The sequence below is a fragment of the Bos taurus genome, chromosome 8 (genome assembly GCF_002263795.3).
Source record: "Bos taurus isolate L1 Dominette 01449 registration number 42190680 breed Hereford chromosome 8, ARS-UCD2.0, whole genome shotgun sequence".
NCBI lineage: Eukaryota > Metazoa > Chordata > Mammalia > Artiodactyla > Bovidae > Bos > Bos taurus.
The window spans coordinates 47923563-47948482 of NC_037335.1; the positions used below are offsets into that span (position 1 = coordinate 47923563).

At 39.0% G+C, this 24920-nt stretch overlaps 1 protein-coding gene across 3 annotated transcripts in view; it reads right to left on the minus strand.

The window, feature by feature from the left end:
- Positions 1-317: 317 nt before the first annotated feature.
- CEMIP2 (cell migration inducing hyaluronidase 2) overlaps positions 318-24920 on the minus strand; it is an 82059-nt gene continuing 57456 nt past the window's right edge. Inside the window, exons 17-24 of one of the 3 annotated variants that reach the window (XM_005210029.5) lie at positions 23251-23466; positions 18981-19189; positions 15057-15239; positions 12583-12802; positions 8068-8166; positions 4583-4737; positions 2653-2756; positions 318-2314 (exon numbers count right to left, since the gene is read on the minus strand). In XM_005210029.5, coding sequence (XP_005210086.1) covers positions 2118-2314; positions 2653-2756; positions 4583-4737; positions 8068-8166; positions 12583-12802; positions 15057-15239; positions 18981-19189; positions 23251-23466 — 1383 coding nt within the window. In that variant the 3' untranslated portion in view covers positions 318-2117. Of the gene's footprint in view, positions 2315-2652; positions 2757-4582; positions 4738-8067; positions 8167-12582; positions 12803-15056; positions 15240-18980; positions 19190-23250; positions 23467-24920 lie in introns of those variants that run through there. The other 2 variants (NM_001192415.1, XM_059889077.1) reach the window with 2 other exon arrangements.

Here is a 24920-nt window from a genome sequence, read left to right on the forward strand (position 1 = left end):
AGCATCACCAGAGAGCTTTTAAAAAAATTCCAATGGCCAGGCTGCACCCCACACCAATTAAATGTGAAGCAGGAGCTGGAGTGGAGGGAACAGACCAGGCCATCTTAGCTTTTAAAGCTCCCAAGCTTTCTCCAATGCGCAGCCAAAGTTAAGAACCTCTGCACCGGCCTTCTGAAGTTACTTAGTCTTACAAAATCTACCTAGTGGATGAAAATTTCTTCATTATTTCTGCCCATAGCTTCTTTACAGATGGGATATGGAATGGAAAAAAAAAAAATTTCTTGCTAGATAGATAGTCACACACATACATGAAAAAATACATGCACACATATTTTTATTTTATTTAAATTGGGCCCTGACCATTAGCATATCAATCAGAAAAACTGAGTGCTTTAGAACTTACATATCCTCTTCAAATCTTTAAAGAGCCAAACTCTAAAAATCACACATAAAAGATATTTGTCATTAAAAAACACACACACACACAAACAAACTTTAATCACCTTGAGGAACCATGATCCAATAATATATTTAATAGGTAAGATTTCATTCATCAATGTACAAAAAAAACACCCCAAAACCTAAACTTTGATTAAGACACGTACTCTTTTAACAAGAGTACTTACAGTTAGAAAGGTTTATCGGTAGCACTCTGAGGTAGCATATTTTGTAAAGTAATGGAAATAGTCACAGAGCCGCTCTGCAGTTTCTTTTGGGCACAAAAGGACAGGCTGTTAGCTGTTGCTCTTGATAGAGAAGAGTGAATTTGTCTGTACTCATTGCCAAAGTCAGCCTGACCATGTTCCTTGCTGTGGCCATCCCCACGTTACATTGTGGGTGGGTTTAGGAAAAGATAAAAGTGTTTCAACACCTCTTTCCTCTTGGTGTAGTGACACCCTGGCTTTGGCACCAATCTCCTTTAGCCACATGCAGTCCTCACTGGCAGGAGATGCACACACCCAGTAGGAAGAAAAATAGGGCATCACAGTGCCTTTTTTTCAGTGGGCTCTAATGATTTACTTAAGAGTGATGGACTCCTCTAAGGCTAAAAAGAGGTTTGTTTCTGAATATTCTCTCCTTGATTCTGGCCCTTAAAAGGTTCTCCTGTTTTTCCTCTCCCTGAGTACAATATTTTGGGGTATCATTAAGTTTTTTGCAATTGTCCTGCCAGGTTGGTGAGCAGAGAAGCTTTTTTAAAAAAATCCACACGAGTGCAGGAGTACTCCAAGAACAGACTTCCTCTGTGCAAGTTGAAATGACACAAGTTAATAGTTCAGGAAAATGGCCTGCTTCTTTTTTAAAAAAATGTAAATATTTAGCTCAGCTCTTGCATTTTAAATACAAATATACAGTCAAACAGGCTAAGGATTAAAGCTGCAAAAATGGTCCCACCAACATCAGACCAAGGTGCGGGTCCAATTTTTGCCCAATGGTCACAGATTAAAGGGATGTCGAACCCATAAAAGCCCTTTTTTTCCCAATAATACTTGCTGTTTTAAAGTTGAATCCTTAGAAGGAATCAATATACAAATGAATAAAAATAGCACATGTCCAAGCAAAAAAGGGCATGAGCTGGGCCTGAGTTGCCACTTAAAACTCCATCATTCAGTATCATACAAAATCCTCAAAGGCTGCCTGGAATCAGGGACCAAGGCATTCCTGAACATGCCAGCCACCCAGGTCAACTGCTGACCCAAAGTCAACGACACAAGTGAACATCAGACTTCAAGTATCCAAGGTGCTACAAGAGCTGGTCCTCTCAAGGACTCAGGCTGACTCTCAGAAGCTCCCCTTCCCTCACAACATCCCATTTTGTACAAAAGGTGAAGCACTGCTTATGGTCACTACAAAACACAGGAGTGGGATGTGAGGGATAAGAGAACTGATCTCTGAAATATACCAGCCTAACAAATACATATAAATTCTTTAACATTTTGTACAACTAGAAGGTGCATGAGCTGGTATTCAAGCGATCACTTTAAACTCTTACTTTTCTCCCCTTTCTGCCTCAAACAGGAAAATGGTTCCATTGGGTTAACAGTGTCATTTTAAAATGCCATAAATTAAATAAGTTAGTTCACATTTTATCCCCCAGCACTTAAGTTACAGTTAAATCTCTAATGTGCCTTTGAAGTTTGCTTCAACAGCTCCAGGTCTCTTCGGCGGATAGTGTCAGCTCTGTGACAACCATATTCGTCCAGCTGCAAAGGTATGAATTGTTCAAGCAGCCCGAGGCCCTGTCTAGCAGGGCTGGTATACAGCTTAGTCCAGGATGGTTTAAAGTTTCCATTGAATCCCAAAAATATGGTACTCCCTTTAAAAGAAAAAAAACAAAGTTCAATTTGTATCTGTACTAGTTTCAGGCAAGATAATGTGAAAGGTGAGGTGGAGGTGAGCGAAACAAAAAACAACAAAAAAACTATACTTCCTTACGTCAGAGAATGAACTCTTACCACCCACCTCCTGCCCCAAATAACAAACTACATCCCAACACACTTCCTCTAACACTGTCTCCTGATTTAGAAATTACTTCATAATACCCACCCCAGCCTAACAAGCTCATGAAAGCAGGCTGATACCTACACTCCACCATAAAAATGTATATGTTGCTGCTCTCCTAAAAACTTTTTATGGAAGAATACAGATACAAACCTTTGTTATAAAGATTGGCTGGCTTGGCTAATCCCAGAGGTACTAATGAATCCGAAATATTGAACTGCTTTATCTGTCCTCTTGTGCTCAACAGGACAACTGACCTGTAAAAGTTAGAAAATCAGAGCAAGTTTCAGTAATTCAGCATGTGTTCACTGAGTACCTTTCTGAAGTATATACTAGATAAAAGCAGAACTCAAAAAACAAAAAGCACTCCACATGCCTTTTCATCCTTGCTGTCACAAGGGTCCACTTCAATTCTGCACCTAGATCTTAACGTTTCTGTTACAAGGAGGTCTCTAAATACAGGGAAAACTAGTGAGAGTTGGACTGTGAAGAAAGCTGAGCGCCGAACAATTGATGCTTTTGAACTGTGGTGTTGGAGAAGACTCTTGAGAGTCCCTTGGCCTGCAAGGAGATCCAACCAGTCCATTCAAAAGGAGATCAGCCCTGGGATTTCTTTGGAAGGAATGATGCTAAAGCTGAAACTCCAGTACTTTGGCCACCTCATGTGAAGAGTTGACTCATTGGAAAAGACCCTGATGCTAGGAGGGATTGGGGGCAGGAGGAGAAGGGGACGACAGAGGATGAGATGGCTGGATGGCATCACCGACTTGATGGACGTGAGTTTCAGTAAACTCCAGGAGTTGGTGATGGACAGGGAGGCCTGGCGTGCTGCAATTCATGGGGTTGCAAAGAGTCAGACATGACTGAGTGACTGAACTGAACTGAACATCTTTACAGTATTAACTTTTCCATCCAGAAGCAGGGAGAGCCCCTCCTTTTACTCTTATCATATATCCTTTAATAAAGCATTTCTTTTCTTAATATATTGGGTGCCTTGCATGACTATTGTGTTGCTCTAAACATCTGTAGTGAGCTTTATGTTCCAGATTGTTTTAGGTGAAGTGACTGACTGTGTTTATTTTCCAACATTAGGGAAAAAAATCTTTAGATACATAAAGAAAATTGAGGCCTTGCAAAGTAAATACCTACAAATGTATTAAACCAGAAGATAGAGCTATATGTACACAAAGAATGTTACACTCAAAGAATATAATGACTTTACGGGACTTGTTGAGATCTGGTTCTTTAAAGTTTAAGGAGCGGAATTGACCAGATCAGTTGATGATGATTCAAAAGCTACATAGGACTTTGCGGGAAGCCTATGTTCCTCACTTTGGGGCTTCATTAAATGAAAGCCTGTGTGTAAATCAATGTCCGCAGCAAAGCAAAGGGGGCAGAAAGGGGACTGAATTTATCTTCTTGCCTCCAGTCAGGGTCTGCCTAACACAAATACAGCAAGGTGCACCTCTGTTCAGACACTAAGAACACTGGAGCGGGTTGTCATTTCCTTTTCCAGTGCAGGAAAGTGAAAAGTGAAAGTGAAGTCATTCAGTCGTGCCCGACTCTTAGGGCTCTTAAAAAAGAGATCACACACTCATCTACTTAAAAAATCAATTTAGTCCTTTCCAGTCAATTCCAAGTGACCCAGATGGCAACTTCCTATACCAGAGTCATAGCCCAATGCTGTCCAAGGGTTCATCAGCAGGATAGACTGTTACAAAGGCAAAACTCAATAAAATTGTTTTAAAATGATACTGAGCCTTCTGAGAGAGTTGGGTACAATGTAGATCAGCTTAATACTAAGAAGTGGGATAGGAACGATCCAAAATGTTGAGCTTTTCCTCCTTCCAAGAACCTTCCCATCATTTGCAAACTCTTCTAACATCCAAGTCCTCACTTATCAATGATAAGCAACTTAGATCACACAGGCATCAACCTGAAACTGGGAAAAGAATGAGTATCCATCCTTCAAGAATCCTAAATACCCAGAGTAAAAAAGAAGTAGACAAGCCAAAACTCAGAGTGAGCCAGGTGTCATCCTTAAGGTATCTTATCCCTTATACAGGGCAAGAGCTTCACCTACCTTGGAGGGATGCTTGTTTTTAAGTATTCTTCCATGCGACTGACATCAGTGAAAGAGAAAATCTTTTTTTCAGTCAACCGGAAGGGAACACTGCAGGCATCCACAATCAGGAGGAGGACGCCCACACTTCGTAAGGGAAAGTCGGTGCCGTTGATCTGAGAACACAAGATCGTCCTCTGCTGTCATCACCATTTCAGTATCTTTCTAGCCCCTTTCCCTCTGTCTTCTAAACCCAAGAATCAAAAGTAATAATTCCAAAACTCAAACTGCATGTTCCATCACTCTTCCTCTGCCAATATTTGAAATTGAGTCTGTGTTTTCATAGGCTTTTACCTTGACTGGTCTTTACTGATTGGATAAGATGCTCTAAGCAAGACATGGCAGCCTACACTCAGCTGAGTAGGATGACTCTGCAGGTTCAGGGCTTTCATTCTTATATACATACTCTCTCACTGGGGTCAGTTTCCAACTCAGTGATCAGGTGACGGCCTCTATACTGAAGCTCAGATGTTGTCACATTGGCTCAGGAAAAAAATATATAACTGTATACAATAGGTATCTAGTCGTATAGGTAGGTAAGTAGAGAGATAGACTTCCTTAACCCACATAAACTCCCGCCCCGTCAGAGTTTAGGTTTGAAACATCAGAGGAGGCAGATAGTTTCATCTGCATTGTTCCATATATAGGTCTCCTTTCAAATCAAAATGGAAAACAGGAAATTTTACCAGGATTTAAGCCACGGGTAGTGATATCTTGTTCAAATAATTACTGTGAACTGAAAGTTCCAGTCGTTCTCTTTAAATTAATGGCTCGAGACATTTTCAAGAAAAAGGAATTCCAGATATACCCAAATCTCATAAATTCCTCAACCAAAAAAGGAAAGAAAAAAATCTTGACTGAAAAATGATTTAACACTACGCCATAGGCACTGATTCTCTTTAAAATGTGTAAAATTATAAACTATGTTAAAAGTTAACAAAGGAGAGATGCTCTCTTCATTACACCTGTCCTCACTTGAAGAAGTTATACTTAAATTGTATTTCTAATCACTAATGATCTCACAGGAATTCAAAATGGCTATTTGCCTGTATTTAAACTGCTCTAGTCCAGAGAATAATTCTAGAAGTGCTTAATATATAGTGCCATTCTATATTTAGAAAGACTGAAAGTGACCCATTTTTTAAAATCCAAATACTTAGAACTGAGACACATTTGATTAAAAAAAAAAAATCATGATCTTTAACACACTCAAACTGTCCGATTGAAAATTACCTCCAAAAACCTGCTGCTTAAAAGAAACACAAAATTTTCCATAAAAACTAAAGCAAGGCCACGTCCAGCAAAGACTTTTCATGTAATACATGTGAAAAGTAGTGGAGGTAAACATGACAAAACACAGTCCTCTGTGACCTCTTTTAGGGTCCCAGACATGCAGTGACTCCAGCAATGGAGTCAAACAATGTCTGCACACCCAAAGGAATACCCTACCTGAGATTGTCTGGGCAATACCTTATCTTGTTTAATTACCTAGTAAGCTAGTAGAGCAGAGACTCAGCACCCAGTGGCATCCCTTTGCAACTGACACCCACCAGATTCCACACAAGGAGGCTGGGATGGGTTCCTCACACTGCTGACTTTATTGAGATGTTGAGCTAACAAACTTCCTACATCATGCTGCTGCTGCTAAGTCACTTCAGTCGTGTCCGACTCTGTGTGACCCCATAGAGGGCAGCCCACCAGGCTCTGCCGTCCCTGGGATTCTCCAGGCAAGATCACTGGAGTGGGTTGCCATTTCCTTCTCCAATGCATGAAAGTGAAAAGTGACAGTGAAGTCGCTCAGTCGTGCCCGACTCTTAGCGACCCCATGGACTGCAGCCCACTAGGCTCCTCCATCATGAACATACTACAAAATGAAGACATGCTAACATAGAGCAATAGGTATATATACGTGAGAAACCTTGGAGTTATATTTAAGTAAGGATCTTTCTTTCTTTTCCTTTCTTCCCTCCTTTCTTTCTAATTGTGGTAAGAACACTAACATGAAATCCATCCTCTTAAATATTTTAAGTAGACAATATATTATTACTGATTACAGGGAAAATGCTGTAAAACAGATTTTGAGAGTTTATGTAGTATTTTACTCAACTGAAACTTTATGCCTGATGATTAATAACTCTGCGTTTCACCTTCCTCATCTTAAGTAGGGGTATTTTTAATTCAAAATTATTAAAAAGTTCTTAATTTAGAGTTAAGTTCTGGTGGTGGATAATGGTGATGGCCACACAATATTATGAATGTATTTCATACCACTGAACTATATACTTAAAAATGGTTAGGATGGTAAATTTTATGTTATGTGTACTTTAACATAATAAAAGAGATTGAGAGAGAAAAAAAAAAAGATTTAAGTTTTCACATATATGTGAATTTGTAAATGTGTTGTCCACCACTCTCTCCCAAAGAGACCACATGAGACTAAGCCCAGGCCCTGGCTGGGTATCAGTCGGCTAGATACCTCCTACCCAAAGAGCCCTTTATACAGATGCACTCTGGTCAACTCAGTTTGGGACAGGCCACATGCCTAAAGCGGGCTTCCCTGAGAGCTAAGTTGGTAAAGAATCCGCCTGCAATGAAGGAGACCCCGTTTCAATTCCTGGGTTCCAAAGATCTGCTGGAGAAGGGATAGGCTACCCAGTCCAGTATTCTTGGGCTTCCCTGGTGGCTCAGCTGCTAAAGAATCCGCCTGCAATGCGAGAGACCTGGGTTTGATCCCTGGGTTCAGAAGATCCCCTGGAGAAGGGGATGGCTACCCACTCCAGCATTCTGGCCTGGAGAATTCCATGGACTGTATAGTCCATGGGGTCTCGAAGAGTCAGACACGACTGAGTGACTTTCACTTTCACTCCTAGAGCTGATTAACCTTGCTGGCAAACTTGGCTTTTAGGCCAAATTCCAATATTGACACTCAGGCTAACGTTTATACTTCCATTAACCTACTTAAAGACAGTTAACACTTTGCATTGTCACCTTCCTTATCTGAAAAACTGGGAGGCAAGCAATCTCAATATAAGAGGCTGAGGAGATTTTAAAATCTTCAACTTCCATATTTTAAACAAATAACTGGGGAGCTTCTTTAAGTTTCAAAAACTGAGGTTAAAAACAATTTTCTACATATTGATTACCAATGACAATTTTTTAAACCAAAAATACCTTTTCTCCTATAGAAAAGGAATCTGGGTCACCTGAATAATTTTAACATTTGCCTAAAAGTAATCAATAAACTTAACTGAGAAAAAAAATTTAATAAATTTCATTTATTTAAAAATACATATGTTTAGGAGTATTTATACCTCTGTTGTATAGCTCACTACAAACAATAAAAATGTGATTAGAAACAAGTGAATGTTGTCAGAGATAATTCATGTTACCAGGACAGAATGAAAAAGTGAGAAGCTGAGGCAGTGCACACAGCAGATGGTACTCACAGAAATAACAGACGCATCTCCACGCTGAATCTCTGCTTGACTGGGTGACCGGAATTGCACAGGGAGGTAGCTTATATGAGGATCACTTGTGAACACCACCTACAAGGGGAAGAAGTTCCATATCTATGTTAACCTTCCAAAAAGATCCTTCAAAATAAACTCAACTATATCAAAGCCAGTGAATGGTTTTTTTGTTTTTTTTCCTCTGAACTTTCTGTACGTATTTCATGACCTGGAATTTTATTTTTTGATTTAAGCTTTAATAGGAGAATGGTTCAGTTCAGTTCAGTTCAGTCGCTCAGTCGTGTCCAACTCTTTGCGACCCCATGAATCGCAGCACGCCAGGCCTCCCTGTCCATCACCAACTCCCGGAGTTCACTCAGACTCACGTCCATCGAGTCGGTGATGCCATCCAGCCATCTCATCCTCTGTCGTCCCCTTCTCCTCCTGCCCCCAATCCCTCCCAGCATCAGAGTCTTTTCCAATGAGTCAACTCTTCGCATGAGGTGGCCAAAGTACTGGAGTTTCAGCTTTAGCATCATTCCTTCCAAAGAAATCCCAGGGCTGATCTCCTTCAGAATGGACTGGTTGGATCTCCTTGCAGGCCAAGGGACTCTCAAGAGTCTTCTCCAACACTACAGTTCAAAAGCATCAATTCTTCAGTGCTCAGCTTTCTTCACAGTCCAGCTCTCACATCCATACATGAATGGTATATGCCTCATTTTCTAGAGCAATCCCAGTTTCAAGTCATTGCAATCTTGTTAATAAGATAGCTCTCTAAATGACTATATAAATATGCTCTGTATCTAAATCTTTGTAAACATTTCATGCAAAAAAGTTACAAATCTTTTTGAAGGCTCTTTTCAAACCAGTTATCCTCAACTGTGACTCAGTCACTCCAGTATTGAGGAAAGAAGTATAGATGACAAGGATTACTCTGTTTAAAAACTTTTAGGGGACTTGTACATCACCAATTTTATTTAAATTCCTCTACCTGACCTGCAAAATGTTCCACAAATAGAGCCACTATTCTATTCTATTTCCCACTATCCACATTCAACATGCAGGGCAGTTCTCTCAGTTTTCCATTCTTCTGCCACTTGCCTTTTCAGATGCTGTTCCTTCCCCAAGAACGCCCTTCCATTTTCCTTTCTACTTCAAACCACTTCCAGCCTCCAAATCCCACCATCTACCTCCTCCCTAAAGGCTATCTTCTCAATTAAAAGCACTCAACTCTTCACACAATTTAACACTTGAAAGTATATGTACCAAGGAATTCCCTGGCAGTCCAGTGGTTAGGACTTAGCACTTTTACTACCTTGGACTGAGTTCAATTCCTGGTCAGGGAACTAAGATCCCACAAGCCATGTGGTACTGTCAAAAAATTTTAAAAAATTAAAAAAAAAAAAAAATATATATATATATGTATATTCTTATAAATCAATGTCAACAAGAATAAATAATCATGGCAAGCGCAGATAATCATTATATTAAGCATCCAGAAGCTGAACATTTTTTGAAGTCTCAGGTCTGACGTCAAAAATTCTTGCGAATTTTCCTACTTATCTCTAATTTACATGTGTTTTTGACATTAAAACAAAAATTCTCCTCAAATTTCCAAGTAAAAGTGGTGTCCATAGACACTTCAAATACTTCTCAACTGCCAGGTCAGTAGTCAATACATTTTTAAGAAATGAATTCTGATCAATGTTTTAAGCCCAAAAATAAAGAATGCTAAACATCAATGCATGGAACCATTTAACAAGATAGGCCTAGAATAGTTTCGAAGATGATTAAGTTATCTTTACAAATTCTAGTATTTCTTACAACAAGTATAAATTATTTGAAGTCTTCTCAGTAATGAAGGACTTTCTTAACAAATTCAACTTGAGAATTAGGCTGGAAAATTTACTTCTCCACAAAGATTATCTGACAATTTCACTTTAACAGTCAAAACATTACACAGGACAGGCAAGGATTCATATAAGCTTATTTATATACCTGGTTTATTTTTTGGTCTGTTGGTTAGTTTAGTTGAACTGGAGTATAGAGGTGGCTCAAGAGTATAAGAAACCAAGACCATGATAGTGAGTTGTCACCAGAAAAATAATCATCCTATATCACAACAGGAAGCATAAATCCCCCTTCCTTTCCCTGTTCTTACTGCCACCAACAGACAGAAACAAGAAAAATTAGAAATAAGAAATAAAAGAAATATTTAGAGGTTTTCTCCCTCTTATTAAAAGAGATCAGTCCTGGATGTTCTTTGGAAGGACTGATGGTAAAGCTGAAACTCCAATACTTTGGCCACCTCATGTGAAGAGTTGACTCATTGGAAAAGACTCTGATGCTGGGAGGGATTGGGGGCAGGAGGAGAAGGGGACGACAGAGGATGAGATGGCTGGATGGCATTACCAACTCGATGGACATGAGTCTGGGTGAACTCTGGGAGTTGGTGATGGACAGGGAGGCCTGGCGTGCTGCAATTCATGGGGTCGCAAAGAGTTGGACACGACTGAGTGACTGAACTGAACTGAACTGATTACAGTATGCATTTCTGTGGCAGTAAGAACTTTTTTTAAAAACTCCTCCAGGCCCATGAAACTAAAATGTGAACATTTATCAGAATCACCTGCAGGGCCTGTTAAAGCAAAGACCATAAGCCCCACTCCTTAAGTTTCTGATTGGGTAGAACTGGGTGGGCCCCAAGAGTTCGAATTTTTCACAAGTTCCCAGGTGATGCTGATGCTGCTGGTCTGGGGACCACAAGTTGAGAACCATTCCTCTTGACCCATATTTGTTTATATATAGGTTAAATATTAATTAGGGCAATATTGATTCTGTACTTCTTTTTCTCCTGGAATCAATGTGACTTCCTATGGGGTTTCCCATGCCTGATTTTAGCTCATACTTTGGATTTACTTTCACTGCCAAGTTTTCTCAAGATCTAGAAGACTGTCTCATTAAGAATATGTCACAGGAAGCACTTCACTTCTAGCCAAAGTCAGTTTGTACTTTTAATTATAGGTAAACATAATAGCATATGCTTCAAATTAATAGTTTTTCATCTTAAAGGAAACAATTTCCATGAATGCCTTTTCTGAAGATAAATTTCACACTGCCAAGAAAACAGATATTTCCACATCACTGACATGTATACATAATAGTGATAATGTACTGGAATCACAGCTGAGAAAGAAAAGATGACAACCAATAAATCCATAATGACCCAGGGCAAACTGATGTGTAAATACACTTTGACTGATTTTATTATAAATTTGGACTGGTTTGCTTCTTATGATCATTAAATTCTAGAGTGGGCCAAAATTCAGGAGAAACCATTCAATATTTATAAACTGGCAGCAAACATCAACAAAAAATTTATGATTTTACAAACAATAAATGCTGGAGAGGGTGTGGAGAAAAGGGAATCGTCTTGCATTGTTGTGCTGTGCTTAGCTACTCAGTTGTGTCCTACTCTTTGCAACCCCATGGACTGTAGCCCGCTAGGCTTCTCTGTCCATGGGGATTCCCCAGGCAAGAATTCTGGAGTGGGTTGCCATGCCCTTCTGCAGGGGATCTTCCCAATCCAGGGATCGAACCAAGGTCTCCTGCATTGCAGGTGGATGCTTTAACATCTGAGCCACAAAGGAAGCCCTGGTGCTTGCACTGCTGGTGAGAATGTAAACGATACAGCCACTATGGAGAACAGTATGCAGGTTCCTTAAAAAACTAGAAATAAAACTACCACATGACCCAACAATTCCACTACTGGGCATATACCCTGAGGAAACCATAACTGAAAAAGACACACATTCTTTTTCACAATGTTCACTGCAGCACTATTTACAGTAACTAGGACACGGAAGCAACCTAGATGTCCATCAGCTTGAATGGATAAAGAAGCTGTGGTACATATATACAATGGAATTTTAGTCATAAAAAGGAATGCATTTGAGTCAGTTCTAATGAGGTGGATGAACCTACAGCCTATTATACAGAATGAAGTCAGAAAGAGAAAAACAAATGTTGTATATTAATGCATATATATGGAACCTGGAAAGATGGTATTGATGAATCCATCTGCAGAGCAACAACGGAGATGCAGACATAGAAAAAAGATTTGTGGACACTGTGGGGGAAGGAGGACAAATCGACAGTAGGATAGCAACATAAATTACCATACGTAAAATAGATAGCCAGTGGGAATTTGCTATATGATGTAGGTAGCTCAAATCAGGTGCTCTGTGACAACCTAGGGGGTGAGATGGGGTGAAAGGTGGGAGGGAGGTTCAGGAGGAAGGGGACATGTGTATACTTATGGCTGATTCACACTGATGTATGGCAGAAACCAACACAATATTGTAAAACAATTATCTTCCAATTAAAAATAAATTTAAAAATAAAATAAATGGGCAGCACAGATGTTTCGGGGTGGGGGGGGAATGTGCTGACTGCACAGAACCTTTTGACTTTTTCTCTTGGACCAAAGCCCACTTTTATTCCTTGTTTTACCTGACGGGTTCCACAGCCTTGACAGAGTCCTTTGAGCATGGACGGCATCGACTTGAGGGCTGATGGCTTTCTGTAATACCGGGGATATGCTTTGGCCATGCAGTTACTGATGTCTTTTGAGTCTGTTGCTGCCTGGATCTTGACTCTTTCGCATCCCTGAGATGAACAGTAACTGTGACCATCCCTGTGGCTTTTGGCTTTAAGATACAGAAACAGCAACCTGCACAAAACAGACCAGTCCAAAGGGTATTAGATTTTGACTTTCAAAAACTTTTCAAATTAACTCATGGCCAGTGGGGATATTCCTCCAATAAAGTAATTTTTTTCTCAAAAGGAAAATAACTTATAAAACTAATAAAGTTGCTTCTCTTTCCTTTCTGTCCTCATAGGGTTCTAAGTCAAACACAATTCCACTTCAGAAAATATCATGAAAATCTGATTCCGTCATTATGGACAGTATCAAAGTAAATTTCTGGTTTGAATAACCTCAATAGGTAATTTGGGAAAATGGAATTTGGCTTGGCTCAAAAATTCCTTGGAAAACTAATACTTATGTTGAGTTTAGAATTCGGTAAATTAGGGTGGTTTATTCTTTCTTTCTTTTTCTTTTAGTTTATACATTATTCTGTTTTAAGGCACAAAACTGGAATAATAAAAACAGCAACTTTGAGACTGGTTTGTTTAAGGCCAAGATATGGTCTCAAATCAATTTCTGTGATGTATACTAAGAGCAGATGGGCCTGGAGTCCTTCTGTCTATACTTTGGCCAAAATCAAGTGAAATGATCAGTCCTACCCAGTCTGAATTCTCCTCCAAAATGAATGGAAAAGCAACTTCTAGGCAGCAGTCCAATGTCTTGTCAGCAAACCTAGGCCTTCTAAACCAAAGGAAGTCAAGATTCCAAAAATGACTTGATCAACTGTGATTGATTACTGGAGTTCACAAGTTCACATTTTAAAATGAAGTCAACAAACAATACAACGTTGAGATTATGAGGTGAAAATCAGCCACTGTTCCAACATCTAGTAATTTTAACATATACATAAGGAATGACAGGGATCTAATTAGGCATGTGCCTTTTGATATATAATTAAAACCATCAAAATGAACAGAATTAAAAAGAATTTGAACCTCAAAGGCTGAAAGGTTCTAGAAATACCCAGATGAAGCAATATTTCCTATCATTGTACATATTAATCATTAATTTGTGATTACCAGACTGTCCTTACAAATTTGGGCCTTACATTTATTTTTGCAGAAGATCAACTGGGAATGTAGCTGTTCTGTCATCTATAGAATAAAACTCCAACTAGATTTTTAAAGGTTAATTAGAAATTAAAAGTAAGAGAAAATGATACTAAAGGGTTTAAGCTAATCACACTGGCTGCTGCACCAGCCCTGGAGGGCAAATGAGTTGCTTCTTACCCAAAGGCTAACAAGACAATTGAGTGAACTCCAACCTCATTCCCCCACAGTCAGTCCTGCCACCCTTCTCTTCAGTCCAAAATTTTCTTTCCCCAAACATGTCATGCCATGTTTTTCATGCCTCCATGCATTTATCCATACTGTTCTTGGAACACTTACTCGTCTCCTCCTACTCACTCCTCAAGAGTTAGCCCCAATGTTACCCTCGTGGGTGTCACTGACCACCCAAGGCTGAACTTGCAGATTATCTCAAAAGGCATGCTATAGGACTTACAGCATTTAAACCTTTCACCTTCTAACTACTTGCTTTACATGCCCACATCCTTCAGTGGACAGTGAATTTGCAGAAGAAATGCATCTTATTTACATGAGTATCTTTATAGTACCTAGACAATGGTATGGAGTAGAAATGTCAGCTTAAGGAATGGATATTGGAGGAGCATGCTACTTTCTGGAAGAGTACAGGAGATCAAGCCTACCATAACCCAAAGGCTGAGAGACTGTAACTGGATAAAAGCAGACAAAGCCAACAGGACCCCAGGTGAACAGGATTAGAATTAAAAAGTGGAAAGATGCAGCCTAGAGAAAGTTGAAAGCAAATATGCCATGGTTACACAGTGCGTTTTGTTTTTTTTTTAAACCCAAGGTCAACTTGAGAGATAGCCTTAAAGGAAGAGAAAAATGAGCTTTTGCTAAAATATGAACTATATCATATGGAAATAATCATCTTTAGAGTTGTTATGGAAAACATTATTTTAATTTTCAACTGGGCCTACTGGTTCTTTATTGACAAGGATAATTTTTCTCTCTAAATTGCCTTAATAGGTATACGGCAAACATCTCACTCGATTCCTATTGCCAACTGTAATTATGAGTCATTCTAGTTCTTCTTAAACCTCTAATGGTGATAAGCAGAGAATTACCCACATCAGCTGCTTTTCTAACTAGCCGTCACATCACAGCCTATTCTTAGTTACACTGAAGAACTAGTAATTTCACCATTAAAGAAAAACAGCAAAAATTTTCGTTCATGGGTTGCCCTGAATTACCCCGTGCTGGAGTCAAAATAGAATTTCCTCTCAGACTGCTTCTTCTGCAATTCCTCCAGCGAATGCACAGGCTCATACTCTTCCATTTTGGATAATGAGCCATTATGCCGCTGTAAAAAGCCAAAGGTAACCTGAAAACTTGTGTTTGATGGATAGCAGAGACCAACTCGAATCCAGTCATTCCTATAAAGGAGAGACAATAAAAACACAAGTCCACATTTGAGCCAATATCCTTTGAGTATTACAGCATATGTAAATTTCAGCCATGATCTTCTCCTTCTTAAATTTCTACTGTGTATGGAGCCACTAACAATGAAAGTCCTGAACCCTAACACACATAAGTTATCCACCTTTCCACGTTACCCAGATTTCTCTCATCGTATATTTACAATGATATGGCTTAGAAAAATCTTGTTTGCAACAAGATTTCAGAGAATGTGAATAGATGTTGGATAAAATGTACTCAGATACTGTAAGCAGATAATAAAATTAAATGAGATGGTTGGGAATGGGTACACTAAGATGGAATAAACACTAATAGCCTGATTGTGGAAATGTACGCTGCTAAGTTTTCCAAAGGATTTTTTTATTCATAAATATATTTGTATCTTTTATAATAACACTAGGATAAATTCCTGGAGAAGGCAATGGCACCCCACTCCAGTACTCTTGCCTGGAAAATCCCATGGACGGAGGAGCCTGGTGGGCTGCTGTCCGTGGGGTCGCTAAGAGTCGGACACGACTGAGCGACTTCACTTTCACTTTTCACTTTTCACTTTCATGCATTGGAGAAGGAAATGGCAACCCACTCCAGTGTTCTTGCCTGGAGAATCCCAGGGACAGGGGAGCCTGATGGGCTGCCGTCTATGGGGTCACACAGAGTCGGACACGACTGAAGCAACTTAGCAGCAGCAAGATAAATTCCTAGTGGCAAAATTGCCAGTTGCTGTTTTTGTTATTGTTCAGTCACTAAGTTGTATCTGTAACCCACCAGGCTCCTCTGTTCGTGGGATTTTGCAGGCAAGAATACTGGAGTGGGTTGCCATTTCCTTCTCCAGAGGATCTTCCCAACCCAGGGATCAAACCCACAGTTCCTGCTTGGTGGGCAGATTCTTTCCCACTGAGCCACCAGGGAAGCCTTAGAATTGTTAGAGACAAAGGTATATGCATTTTTTAAGTCTTTGATAATATTACCAAATTGCAATAGTGTTTTTTCTTACCTAATGTTCTTGGATATAAAATTAATACTCTTCGAAAACCATTAAAAATATTTCTCCTTTTTTTATCATTTGCTTTTTTCTGATGTTCTTTAAATTGTGGTGAAGTACAAAATTTGCCATGTTAGACATTTTTAACTTTACAGTTTAGTGGCATTACGTACATTCACAAGGTTGTACAACCATCACCACTACTCATTTCCAGAACTTTTTAATCATTCTAAAGAATTTTACCACAATATGTAATAAGGGTTTAAAAGTGTTCACACAAATTTCATTCAGTAATCCCACTAAAGAATTAGAAATACAGACCAAAAATAATAAGAAAAATGTTCTATCCAGTATTATTTGTAATACTAAAAGGAGAGGAGGGACAGGAGAAAAACAATCTAAATGTTCACGGGGGAATGGAATAGTTAAACACATTTTGGTATGAGATATACTCAGAGAACCTTTGAGGGTGGAAAGAGACGAGAACCCTATACACATTTATAATGCCTTACTTTGATTAGAAGAATTATAGGTTATTGCAATTTTCTTTATGTTTTTCTGCATTTTCTTAGTTTGTGCAATAAGTATAGATTTATATCTTTTAAACTGTTGTTTTCAAAAGTGCCACTATGACAAAATCCATGATCTCTCTGTAATTATCTTAAACATGGGAAAAAAAAACTTACATCTCCTCTTGCCTCTGCCCATGATATAATTTTTACAAACTTTTAGATGATTAAACAAGGAAAGTCTGACTGAATTTCAAGCCCATATGGAGTTTTGAAACTTCTGGCTCAGCCCTTTTTTCACTTTAAAATGTTTTTTACTTGCTCAGTATTTATTCAAAAAATTATGCTTGGTATGTACAGAACCCTGTTTACCTTTTGACTGTAATATCTCACCCTCAGGTTCACAATCTGCCAGCTATAACTTTTTGGACTGCTGATCACTCTTTGGCATGTATCCCCCACCCTCTCTGACAATCATTTGTTCTTTCATTGACTTCTAGGTAGCTCACAGACGGGAGTGATATGATCAGACTGGCTTTTAAAAAGAACTACACCCTGGACACAATGTGGGCCAAGGATTGGAAGTGGGGGGAGACGGGGAGACCGAGTAGGAGGCTGCTGCAGGGATCTAGGTGAGATGATAATGACTCAGTCATAAGCAGTGAGGGTGGCAAGAGTGAAGAGATTTGAACAATATTAAGGAGACAGGACCAACCAGGCTTGGCCACTAATAGGATGGAGAAATGAGAGAAAAGAAAGAGCCAAAGATGAGTCCTGAGAGTTTGTTTTCCTTTTCTGTCTTGGTTGACTTAGTAAGTGAAGGTGCAGTTCTTTGGCAGCAACAAGTATTACAGGAAAACAGTAGTGGTTCAGTTTAGAGCATATGCCAGAGGCCTAACATCTCAGAATAAGAGCATCTACAGTATGTTCAGCCACTCTTTAAAGTGCCCTACTTAGAGGCGAATTCCTATATGATCTATGTCCATTTCTGTTCATTTCAGTTAGTACTTTAAGAGAGTTCTGACAAGTCAAGGTTTATGATCAATCAGGTAAACAAACCATTTCAATTTTTCAGGGACATATCTGAGCAGTTTCATGGAGTCCCATGGTTTAACCACCACACATATCTAGATAGTCCCAGCTCTGGTTTCTAGTCTCATCTCTATCACTCCCCTAACCTAGGCTCCCACCGCAATCAATAAATACATCAGTCTTTGAGCAGAACTAGCCCTTTACCGACTCTGCTGCTTTTGTAACAAAATGATCACTTACTGTCACTTCCTCAGTGTAGCCTGGCCCAACTCCCTTATGCAGAATAATTGCTCTTATCCTTTGTCCATTAAAATAATAGTACTGGCTTATTTACTTAAATTTTATTCTACCTGTATACTGTGAGTTTCTAAAGGACAAGTATTTCTCTTGGTCATCCTTATATCAACTGGCACACAGTAAACATTTAAATAAATTAAATAATAAATTAATTAAATAAATAAACAGAGGTCTTGATTAAAAGTGATACTATAAAAAAAAAGTAATACTATGAGAGCAGACAATTGAGAAGTCAAGAGGAAATAGAAAGATGCTTTCACATACAGGCAGAGGTGCAAAGTATCTGGCATTCATGCCACAATTTTCCACTCCGTGCCCACTGATGACATGAATAATCAATCATACCACTCTCTTCTGTCAAGTCTAAATTTGGCCTCAAAAACTTTTTTACTTTCTAGGTAACCAAGTGCTCAGCTGGAACACCAGATAAAAATGTCTTCCTATCCCAGCTACGGAGAATTCAAGTATTCAGCATACAGTATTAAAATCTACTGTTGGGGAATTCTCTGCCAGGCCAGTGGTTAAGACTGGTGCTCTCACCAGTGCTGAGGGCCCAGGTTCGGTCCCTGGGGAGGAACTAAGATCCCACATTTCCACAGAAAAGCCACGTGGCACAGCAAAAAAAAAAAAAAAAATCTTAAATGGCTTTCTGCACAAAATACCTTGGCCATAGAGAAAAATACATGCTTTTAAAAGGAGAGGATTTAACCTATATAATCCCTTAAGTCCATCAATATAACATATATAGCCTTTCCACAGGAGGAACAAAGTACGTAAAGCCGGCATTCTTTACTTGCTACAAAGGAGATCGGCTATTATTTCTCTCCACTAAATTACTACTTGCTCAACTATTTGAAATAACGGTAACAAAAGCATACTTGTTGAAGTTTATGAGGTATAGAAAAGCAATCTTGGGTGCTGGCCCATTCCAGTGGATGGTGTAGCCCTTCTCCAGCATGATCACAGGCTGGTACTGTGAGAAAGCTGCCTTCTGGTTAATTCCTCGGAGCACCATAGGGTAGTCTGGATACTCATCTCGTGTGATGGTCATAGTCAGATTCGGAGTGCTCCATGTCTGCACATAGACCTTCAAAAAATAATTAAGAATTAAAGAAAAGAGAATGAAAATTTAAATAGCTAAAAAAAAAACATTTCCAGCAAAAGTCAAGTGTCTCTACTTTCAAAAGAGAGATTCTATGATCTGTGCCAGACAAAAATGAGTAGTAGCCAACTTCATCCTAAGCTCCACTTACAATGAAGCCTACTTAAACTGAAATGGTAAAAACAGACCATGTGTTCTGCTAGCCAAGATCTTCATCATCTCTTCCACAACAGGCCAGCTTATTCATCAGAATATAAAACCTTTGTGGTTTACATAGCTTGTCAAAGAAATCCCTCAATCTGAAGTACACACATATAAAAAATTAGTAAATTAATGTGAAAACTGATACCCTCTAGTTAAATCTGAAAGGCTTTCCTCTGAAATAAGAGGTGGAAATTTAAAATATCTTAGAGCTTTGGCTTTCGATTTTCCATGACCTGCATCAGCCCAAGAAGTCATTTTTCACCCATTAAAAAAAAAGTTATAAAGTGTTCTGCAAAAACTGGAAAAACATATTAAACTGAGGCAAATTTGAAAGCTCTGGGTTTATTCCAGTGGCATTTGGGCCCCATGCTACACCAAAACAAAATCTTTCCCAAATGCATCCTCCAAGGAACAACCTCAGAACAATTTCCTAAAACAAATCTGCATCTGTAACAGAATTCCCCAGAAGTATCGAAACATCTGCAGAATGCTGCATTTAATCCACACAACTTCTCTGTTTTCTGTTTCTCTTTTCCACAGTTTTGTCCATAGTGATTCCTTAATTATAAATTCTTTGAGCCAGGAAGTCTTAACTTTGATTTGTGTTTGACTATTTTGATATAACTCTTCTCTAATGACACCATGTAAAGATTAAAATATAGATAGGAAATACATAGTTTGAGACTGATTGTCTTCATTTAAATATATATGTTTAATATATTATATTTACTTATTGTTTATTTAAATGTTTATATGTGACCTGTACTTCATTACATTGGGTTGACCAAAAAGTTCTCTCAGGGTTTTTTCATTATGTTGCAACAGAAAAACCCAAATGAACTTTTTGGCCAACCCAATAATAGGTTATATAAAGGTCATATATAAAATATAATAAAATACACACCCAACCCCAAACACATATCTATAACCTGCCTTCTTCCAAATCCAAAGATTTGAGGTGGCACATGCTCCTTATGAGGTCTTCCCTGATAGCTCAGCTGGTAAAGAATTCGCCTGCAATGCAGGAGACCCTGGTTCAATTTCTGGGTCAGGAAGATCCCCTGGAGAAAGGGCAGACTACCCACTCCAGTATTCTTGGGCTTCCCTGGTGGCTCAGTCAGTAAAGAATCTGCCTGCAATGTGGGAGACCCGGGCTCAATCCCTGCATTGGGAAGATCCCCTGGAGAAGGGCATGGCAACCCACTCCAGTCTTCTTGCCTGGAGAATTCCCATGGACAGAGGTGCCTGGCGGGCTACAGTCCATGGGGTCGCAAAGAGTCGGACACGGCTGAGCGGCTAAGCACAGCACAGCACAGCATGCTCCTTATGATACCACCTTTCTTCTTGAGGACCTTTATCCTTGGGTCAGCGAAAAGCAGACATTCCATTAAAAATATTTACAAATAGCTAAATAATGATTATTCTATCTTGAGATCCACTTGTTTCTAATTTTTGCTAAAAACGTACAGTATTATATATCATCCAAGGAACAACAAATGGCTGTAGATCTGGGCTCCCAGCCCAAATTTCAAATCCCCAGGAGAAAATTTCTATCTTACCATTCCCAGAGCCTCATGGGCAGGATTAAACAAACAAAAACAACAAAAAAATAGAATTAATACTTTGCTTTGTAAGACAGAAGTATCAGGTTCACATTCTCAAGTATATCAAATCCAAATTATGGAGACATTTAAAATAAAATATAAAGTCTTCATTAGTGAGTACATACCAGGTTCAGAAAGACAAACAGATACATGTACCTTTGAATACACATGGCTAGCAATTTAACTACAACTGTAGCTATTAAAGAATTTAAAAGCTTCTTATTTTTAATTCTCGAATTTCTACATCTTCTTAGGCATTAATGAGTCTACTTAATTTTAGAGGGCAAATCTGGTTAAGAATAAAATGAATGAAAAAATAAATCACATTTTTAACCACATTCTTTTCTTCTTTATTTTTTACTATAATTAATTCTCCATCCTTCCCTGGTCCTTCCTGGAACTCAGGCAAATATGATTCTTCTTGCTCCCATGGGGATGAGAAATCCCACAACAAAGAAGCTAGTATTCCATTAAAATAAACCAGAAAAATCTCTCTAATCTTTATCCCTCTTAAGCCCTTTGTCTTGTCTATTGATGAGAATCTTTTTGAAGCTGTTTTTTTATTTTTAAGAATCATAGCATTCTTTAACAATGATGATTCAAAGTCTGAAGATTAATAAAGAAATCTGCTATAAGAAACTCCCACTACAGAAGGCTTATTAAATGGCAGAAACCATAAGACTCCAGGGGCTCAAGAAATTGAAAAGCTGGCGCCACAAACACACACTTGATGGGTAAAGTAGCCAGAGTTCAGCAAAGGTACTCCATCACCAAACTGGTCCTTCCCCAGGAAAAACCCATCCTACAAATAAGAGAATTCAGCAGCACATCAGCAAGTGAGGCTTCTTTCTTGCCTTTGAGACTATCAGAGCCCAGTCTGCCTTGGAGAATACCTTGCTCTTCCTCTAATTCTCCTCCTCATGCTCCAGTTATCCTTTTCCTTTATTCTTTTATCTCCCTCAACATTTATTATTAAATATGACTATGTAATTGTCTAAAATATGGAAACAAAATTCTGCTCTCTTCAAAATTCTGGGCAACTGGTACCTTCATTCTGCAATCTTCTATCCATCCAAAATGTCACTATTAAAATCATCTTTGCAACTTAGAGCCCTGTTCTTCAAATAATACTAATTGCAGCAAGCACTTCACTATGTGCCAGGCCATGGGTGAAATGTATTATCAGTACTCATGCATTCTATCTTCACAACAGCCACATATGAAAGAAACTAATATTATCCTCACTGTGCAGAGGCACAGAGCAGCTAATTAACTTACGCATCTCGTATTTAAGAAAATAACAGAGCCAGGATTCAAAGCCATGTGGTCTAGTTCCAGCATCTATTTTCTGAACATTATACCTCCCAAAGTATTCCATCCTCTTATACTTGGCATCCAGTTAATAAATGCACACTAGCTTAATGTTTTCAAAGACGTGTTTCCCAATCTATAGCATCTCCTTCATATTTTCATAGATACATTATGATTTGCAGAATTTCCTTGAATTCCTTCCTTGTCCACTTATTTCCAATTCCCAACTCTGTTTCTGAGAATATATTACTTTCCATGTGACCTACTGATATTCTGCCTCACAAGCTAGATTCCCTAATTTAGAGATAAATAGAGATAATAACTCTGAAGGGCTTCCCAGGTAGCACTCGTGGTAAAGAACCCACCTGCCAATACAGGAGCTGTAAGAGACACGGGTTCAATCCCTAGGTTGAGAAGATCCCCTGGAGGAGAAAATGGCAACCCAATCCAATATTCTTGCCTGGAGAATCCCATGGACAGAGGAGCCTGATGGGCTACAGTCCATAGGGTCGCAAACAGTTGGACACAACTGAAGCAACTTAGCATCAGTAACCCTAAAAGCAAAGAATAAAATGCCTTCTCAGGGGGCATAGCTGTAGCATGGCCAGAAAACCTGGCCTAAGACTCAGGAAATATGGTTTCTCACCCCAACTATCTCCCAACCATATTTAACCAAGTGCAAATTAATCCTACTTCTCTTGGGCTCACTTTTCCACTTTTAAATTGGTTTGTAGTGGGGGAACTTTAAATCAAATTCTATGAGTCTATGATTTCTAATGAAATTTTTCTTTTTTTTAACCGCTTTAAAAAAAAGAATATCATGCTTTGAGAAGTATCCATCAGCCAGAAGATCTGAAGAGTACTCCTCACAGAAACAGTGCTGTCAGGAGCTGGGGGGCGGGGATCAGACAATGCATTCTGGCCTACCTGGGCATAGCTCCCACTGCACACCACTGCATTCCATTTGGTCACGTTTATACAGCTTGGATGGCGGATCAGGTAGTTGTCCATTCTTCCCACATAAGCATCCTTGTATCCCGTCACAGAGCCATCAATGTCGTGGAATATGGAGTTCTTATCACCATCTAGCTCACAGTCTTCAAACCAGGGACCAGGCTTTCCAAAGAATACATTAAGAGAGACCTAACAGCGATGAAAAACAAGGACATCCTACAATGAGGGCTGCTGCCATGGTACCCAGCATCCCCTGCAAGAACCCAACTTCATATTCATTACAATTCATTATAAAACCTTAAAGACAGTTCTGAGACACAGCATAGTTGTCAACCAACATTTTTTATTAATTATGACTTGAACAGAAAAAAAAAACTTCCTGAAGCCTTAGTTTCTGCAGCAAGCTTTCAACTTCATCTTTGATGTTTTCCCTTTTTTCAACTTGATTACCTGTTCCCCAGATAAAACGAATTCATGGTAACAGAAACCAGAATAGTTGTGGAAAGAGGAACTATGTAGTCAAGGTATTTGTTAAAACTTAAAAACTTTTCATTTAAGATCTCTGCATGTCCCTGTATGCAAATTACACCTCAATTAAATTAAAATATATTACAAGTTTGATCTCCTAAGCTAATCATTTCATTTTACTTCAAATGTTTTAGTTAACTTGTGAATGACTCCTGTCACCAAAAAATAAGTACAGTTCCAAACTGAAACAGTCTAAATATTGTCTTGGTATGGTTGCCTGACCATTGGACTCATTAGAACCTGTTGAAAGGTGTCTGTTATTTTTTTCCCCTCCTCAACACAGACTAAGTCCAGCTCAGTAATTTTCATGTCAGGTAACATTAATTCAATACCTTTATCAAACACATAGTACATAGCTAGCTACAAAGCAGGCTACAGGTTACATAATTTATAATCTTTCAGTGCGTGCTAAGTTGCTTCAGTTGTGTTTGACTCTCTGCGACCCCATGGACTGTAGCCCACCAGGCTAATGTTATTCAAACCATGCAAATACACCTTATGATGCTTTTATGCACTCATTGCCCTGGCAAGTTTTAAAATCAACTGAACATCTAAATGATAAGCAACTCAATGGAAAGTCAGTGATGTGTAGGACAAATGGTTCTAAGTCCTTAGTTCTAGACTCTTTTCTCTCTTCACTTATACCTCCCATGGTTAAATCTTAAAGTCTAGGACATATTCTCCATCTTTTTAGGAAGAACAAATTTGCGGAACATACCCTTCACAAATGGTTCCAGAGCATCAGCACCTAGAAAATTCCAGGCTGATGAAACACTGGCCTTAAACAGCATGGATTCTCTTAGGCTGCGAGAACTCTAACTCTACAACAAATGCAACATCTAAAAACTGATTTTTAAGTATGACCATGTCAGTGATCACTAAACTCAATGTATGGAGTGAACATCCAGGCTGTAAGTGAGCTGCCAACCTCCACAATGGAGAGGCAATCCAAGACCCACCCTATTTACATCCAGCCCTGTCCACAGTGTAGCTCTTCCTCTTCCCCTGGAGTTATGCAGTCCAGATGAGAACCAATCAGTTTGCCCCTGTGCCTCTGCTCCATGCCTCGTCTATTCACAAAAACCAGTTATAGACTTTGATAAACTAACCTAAGT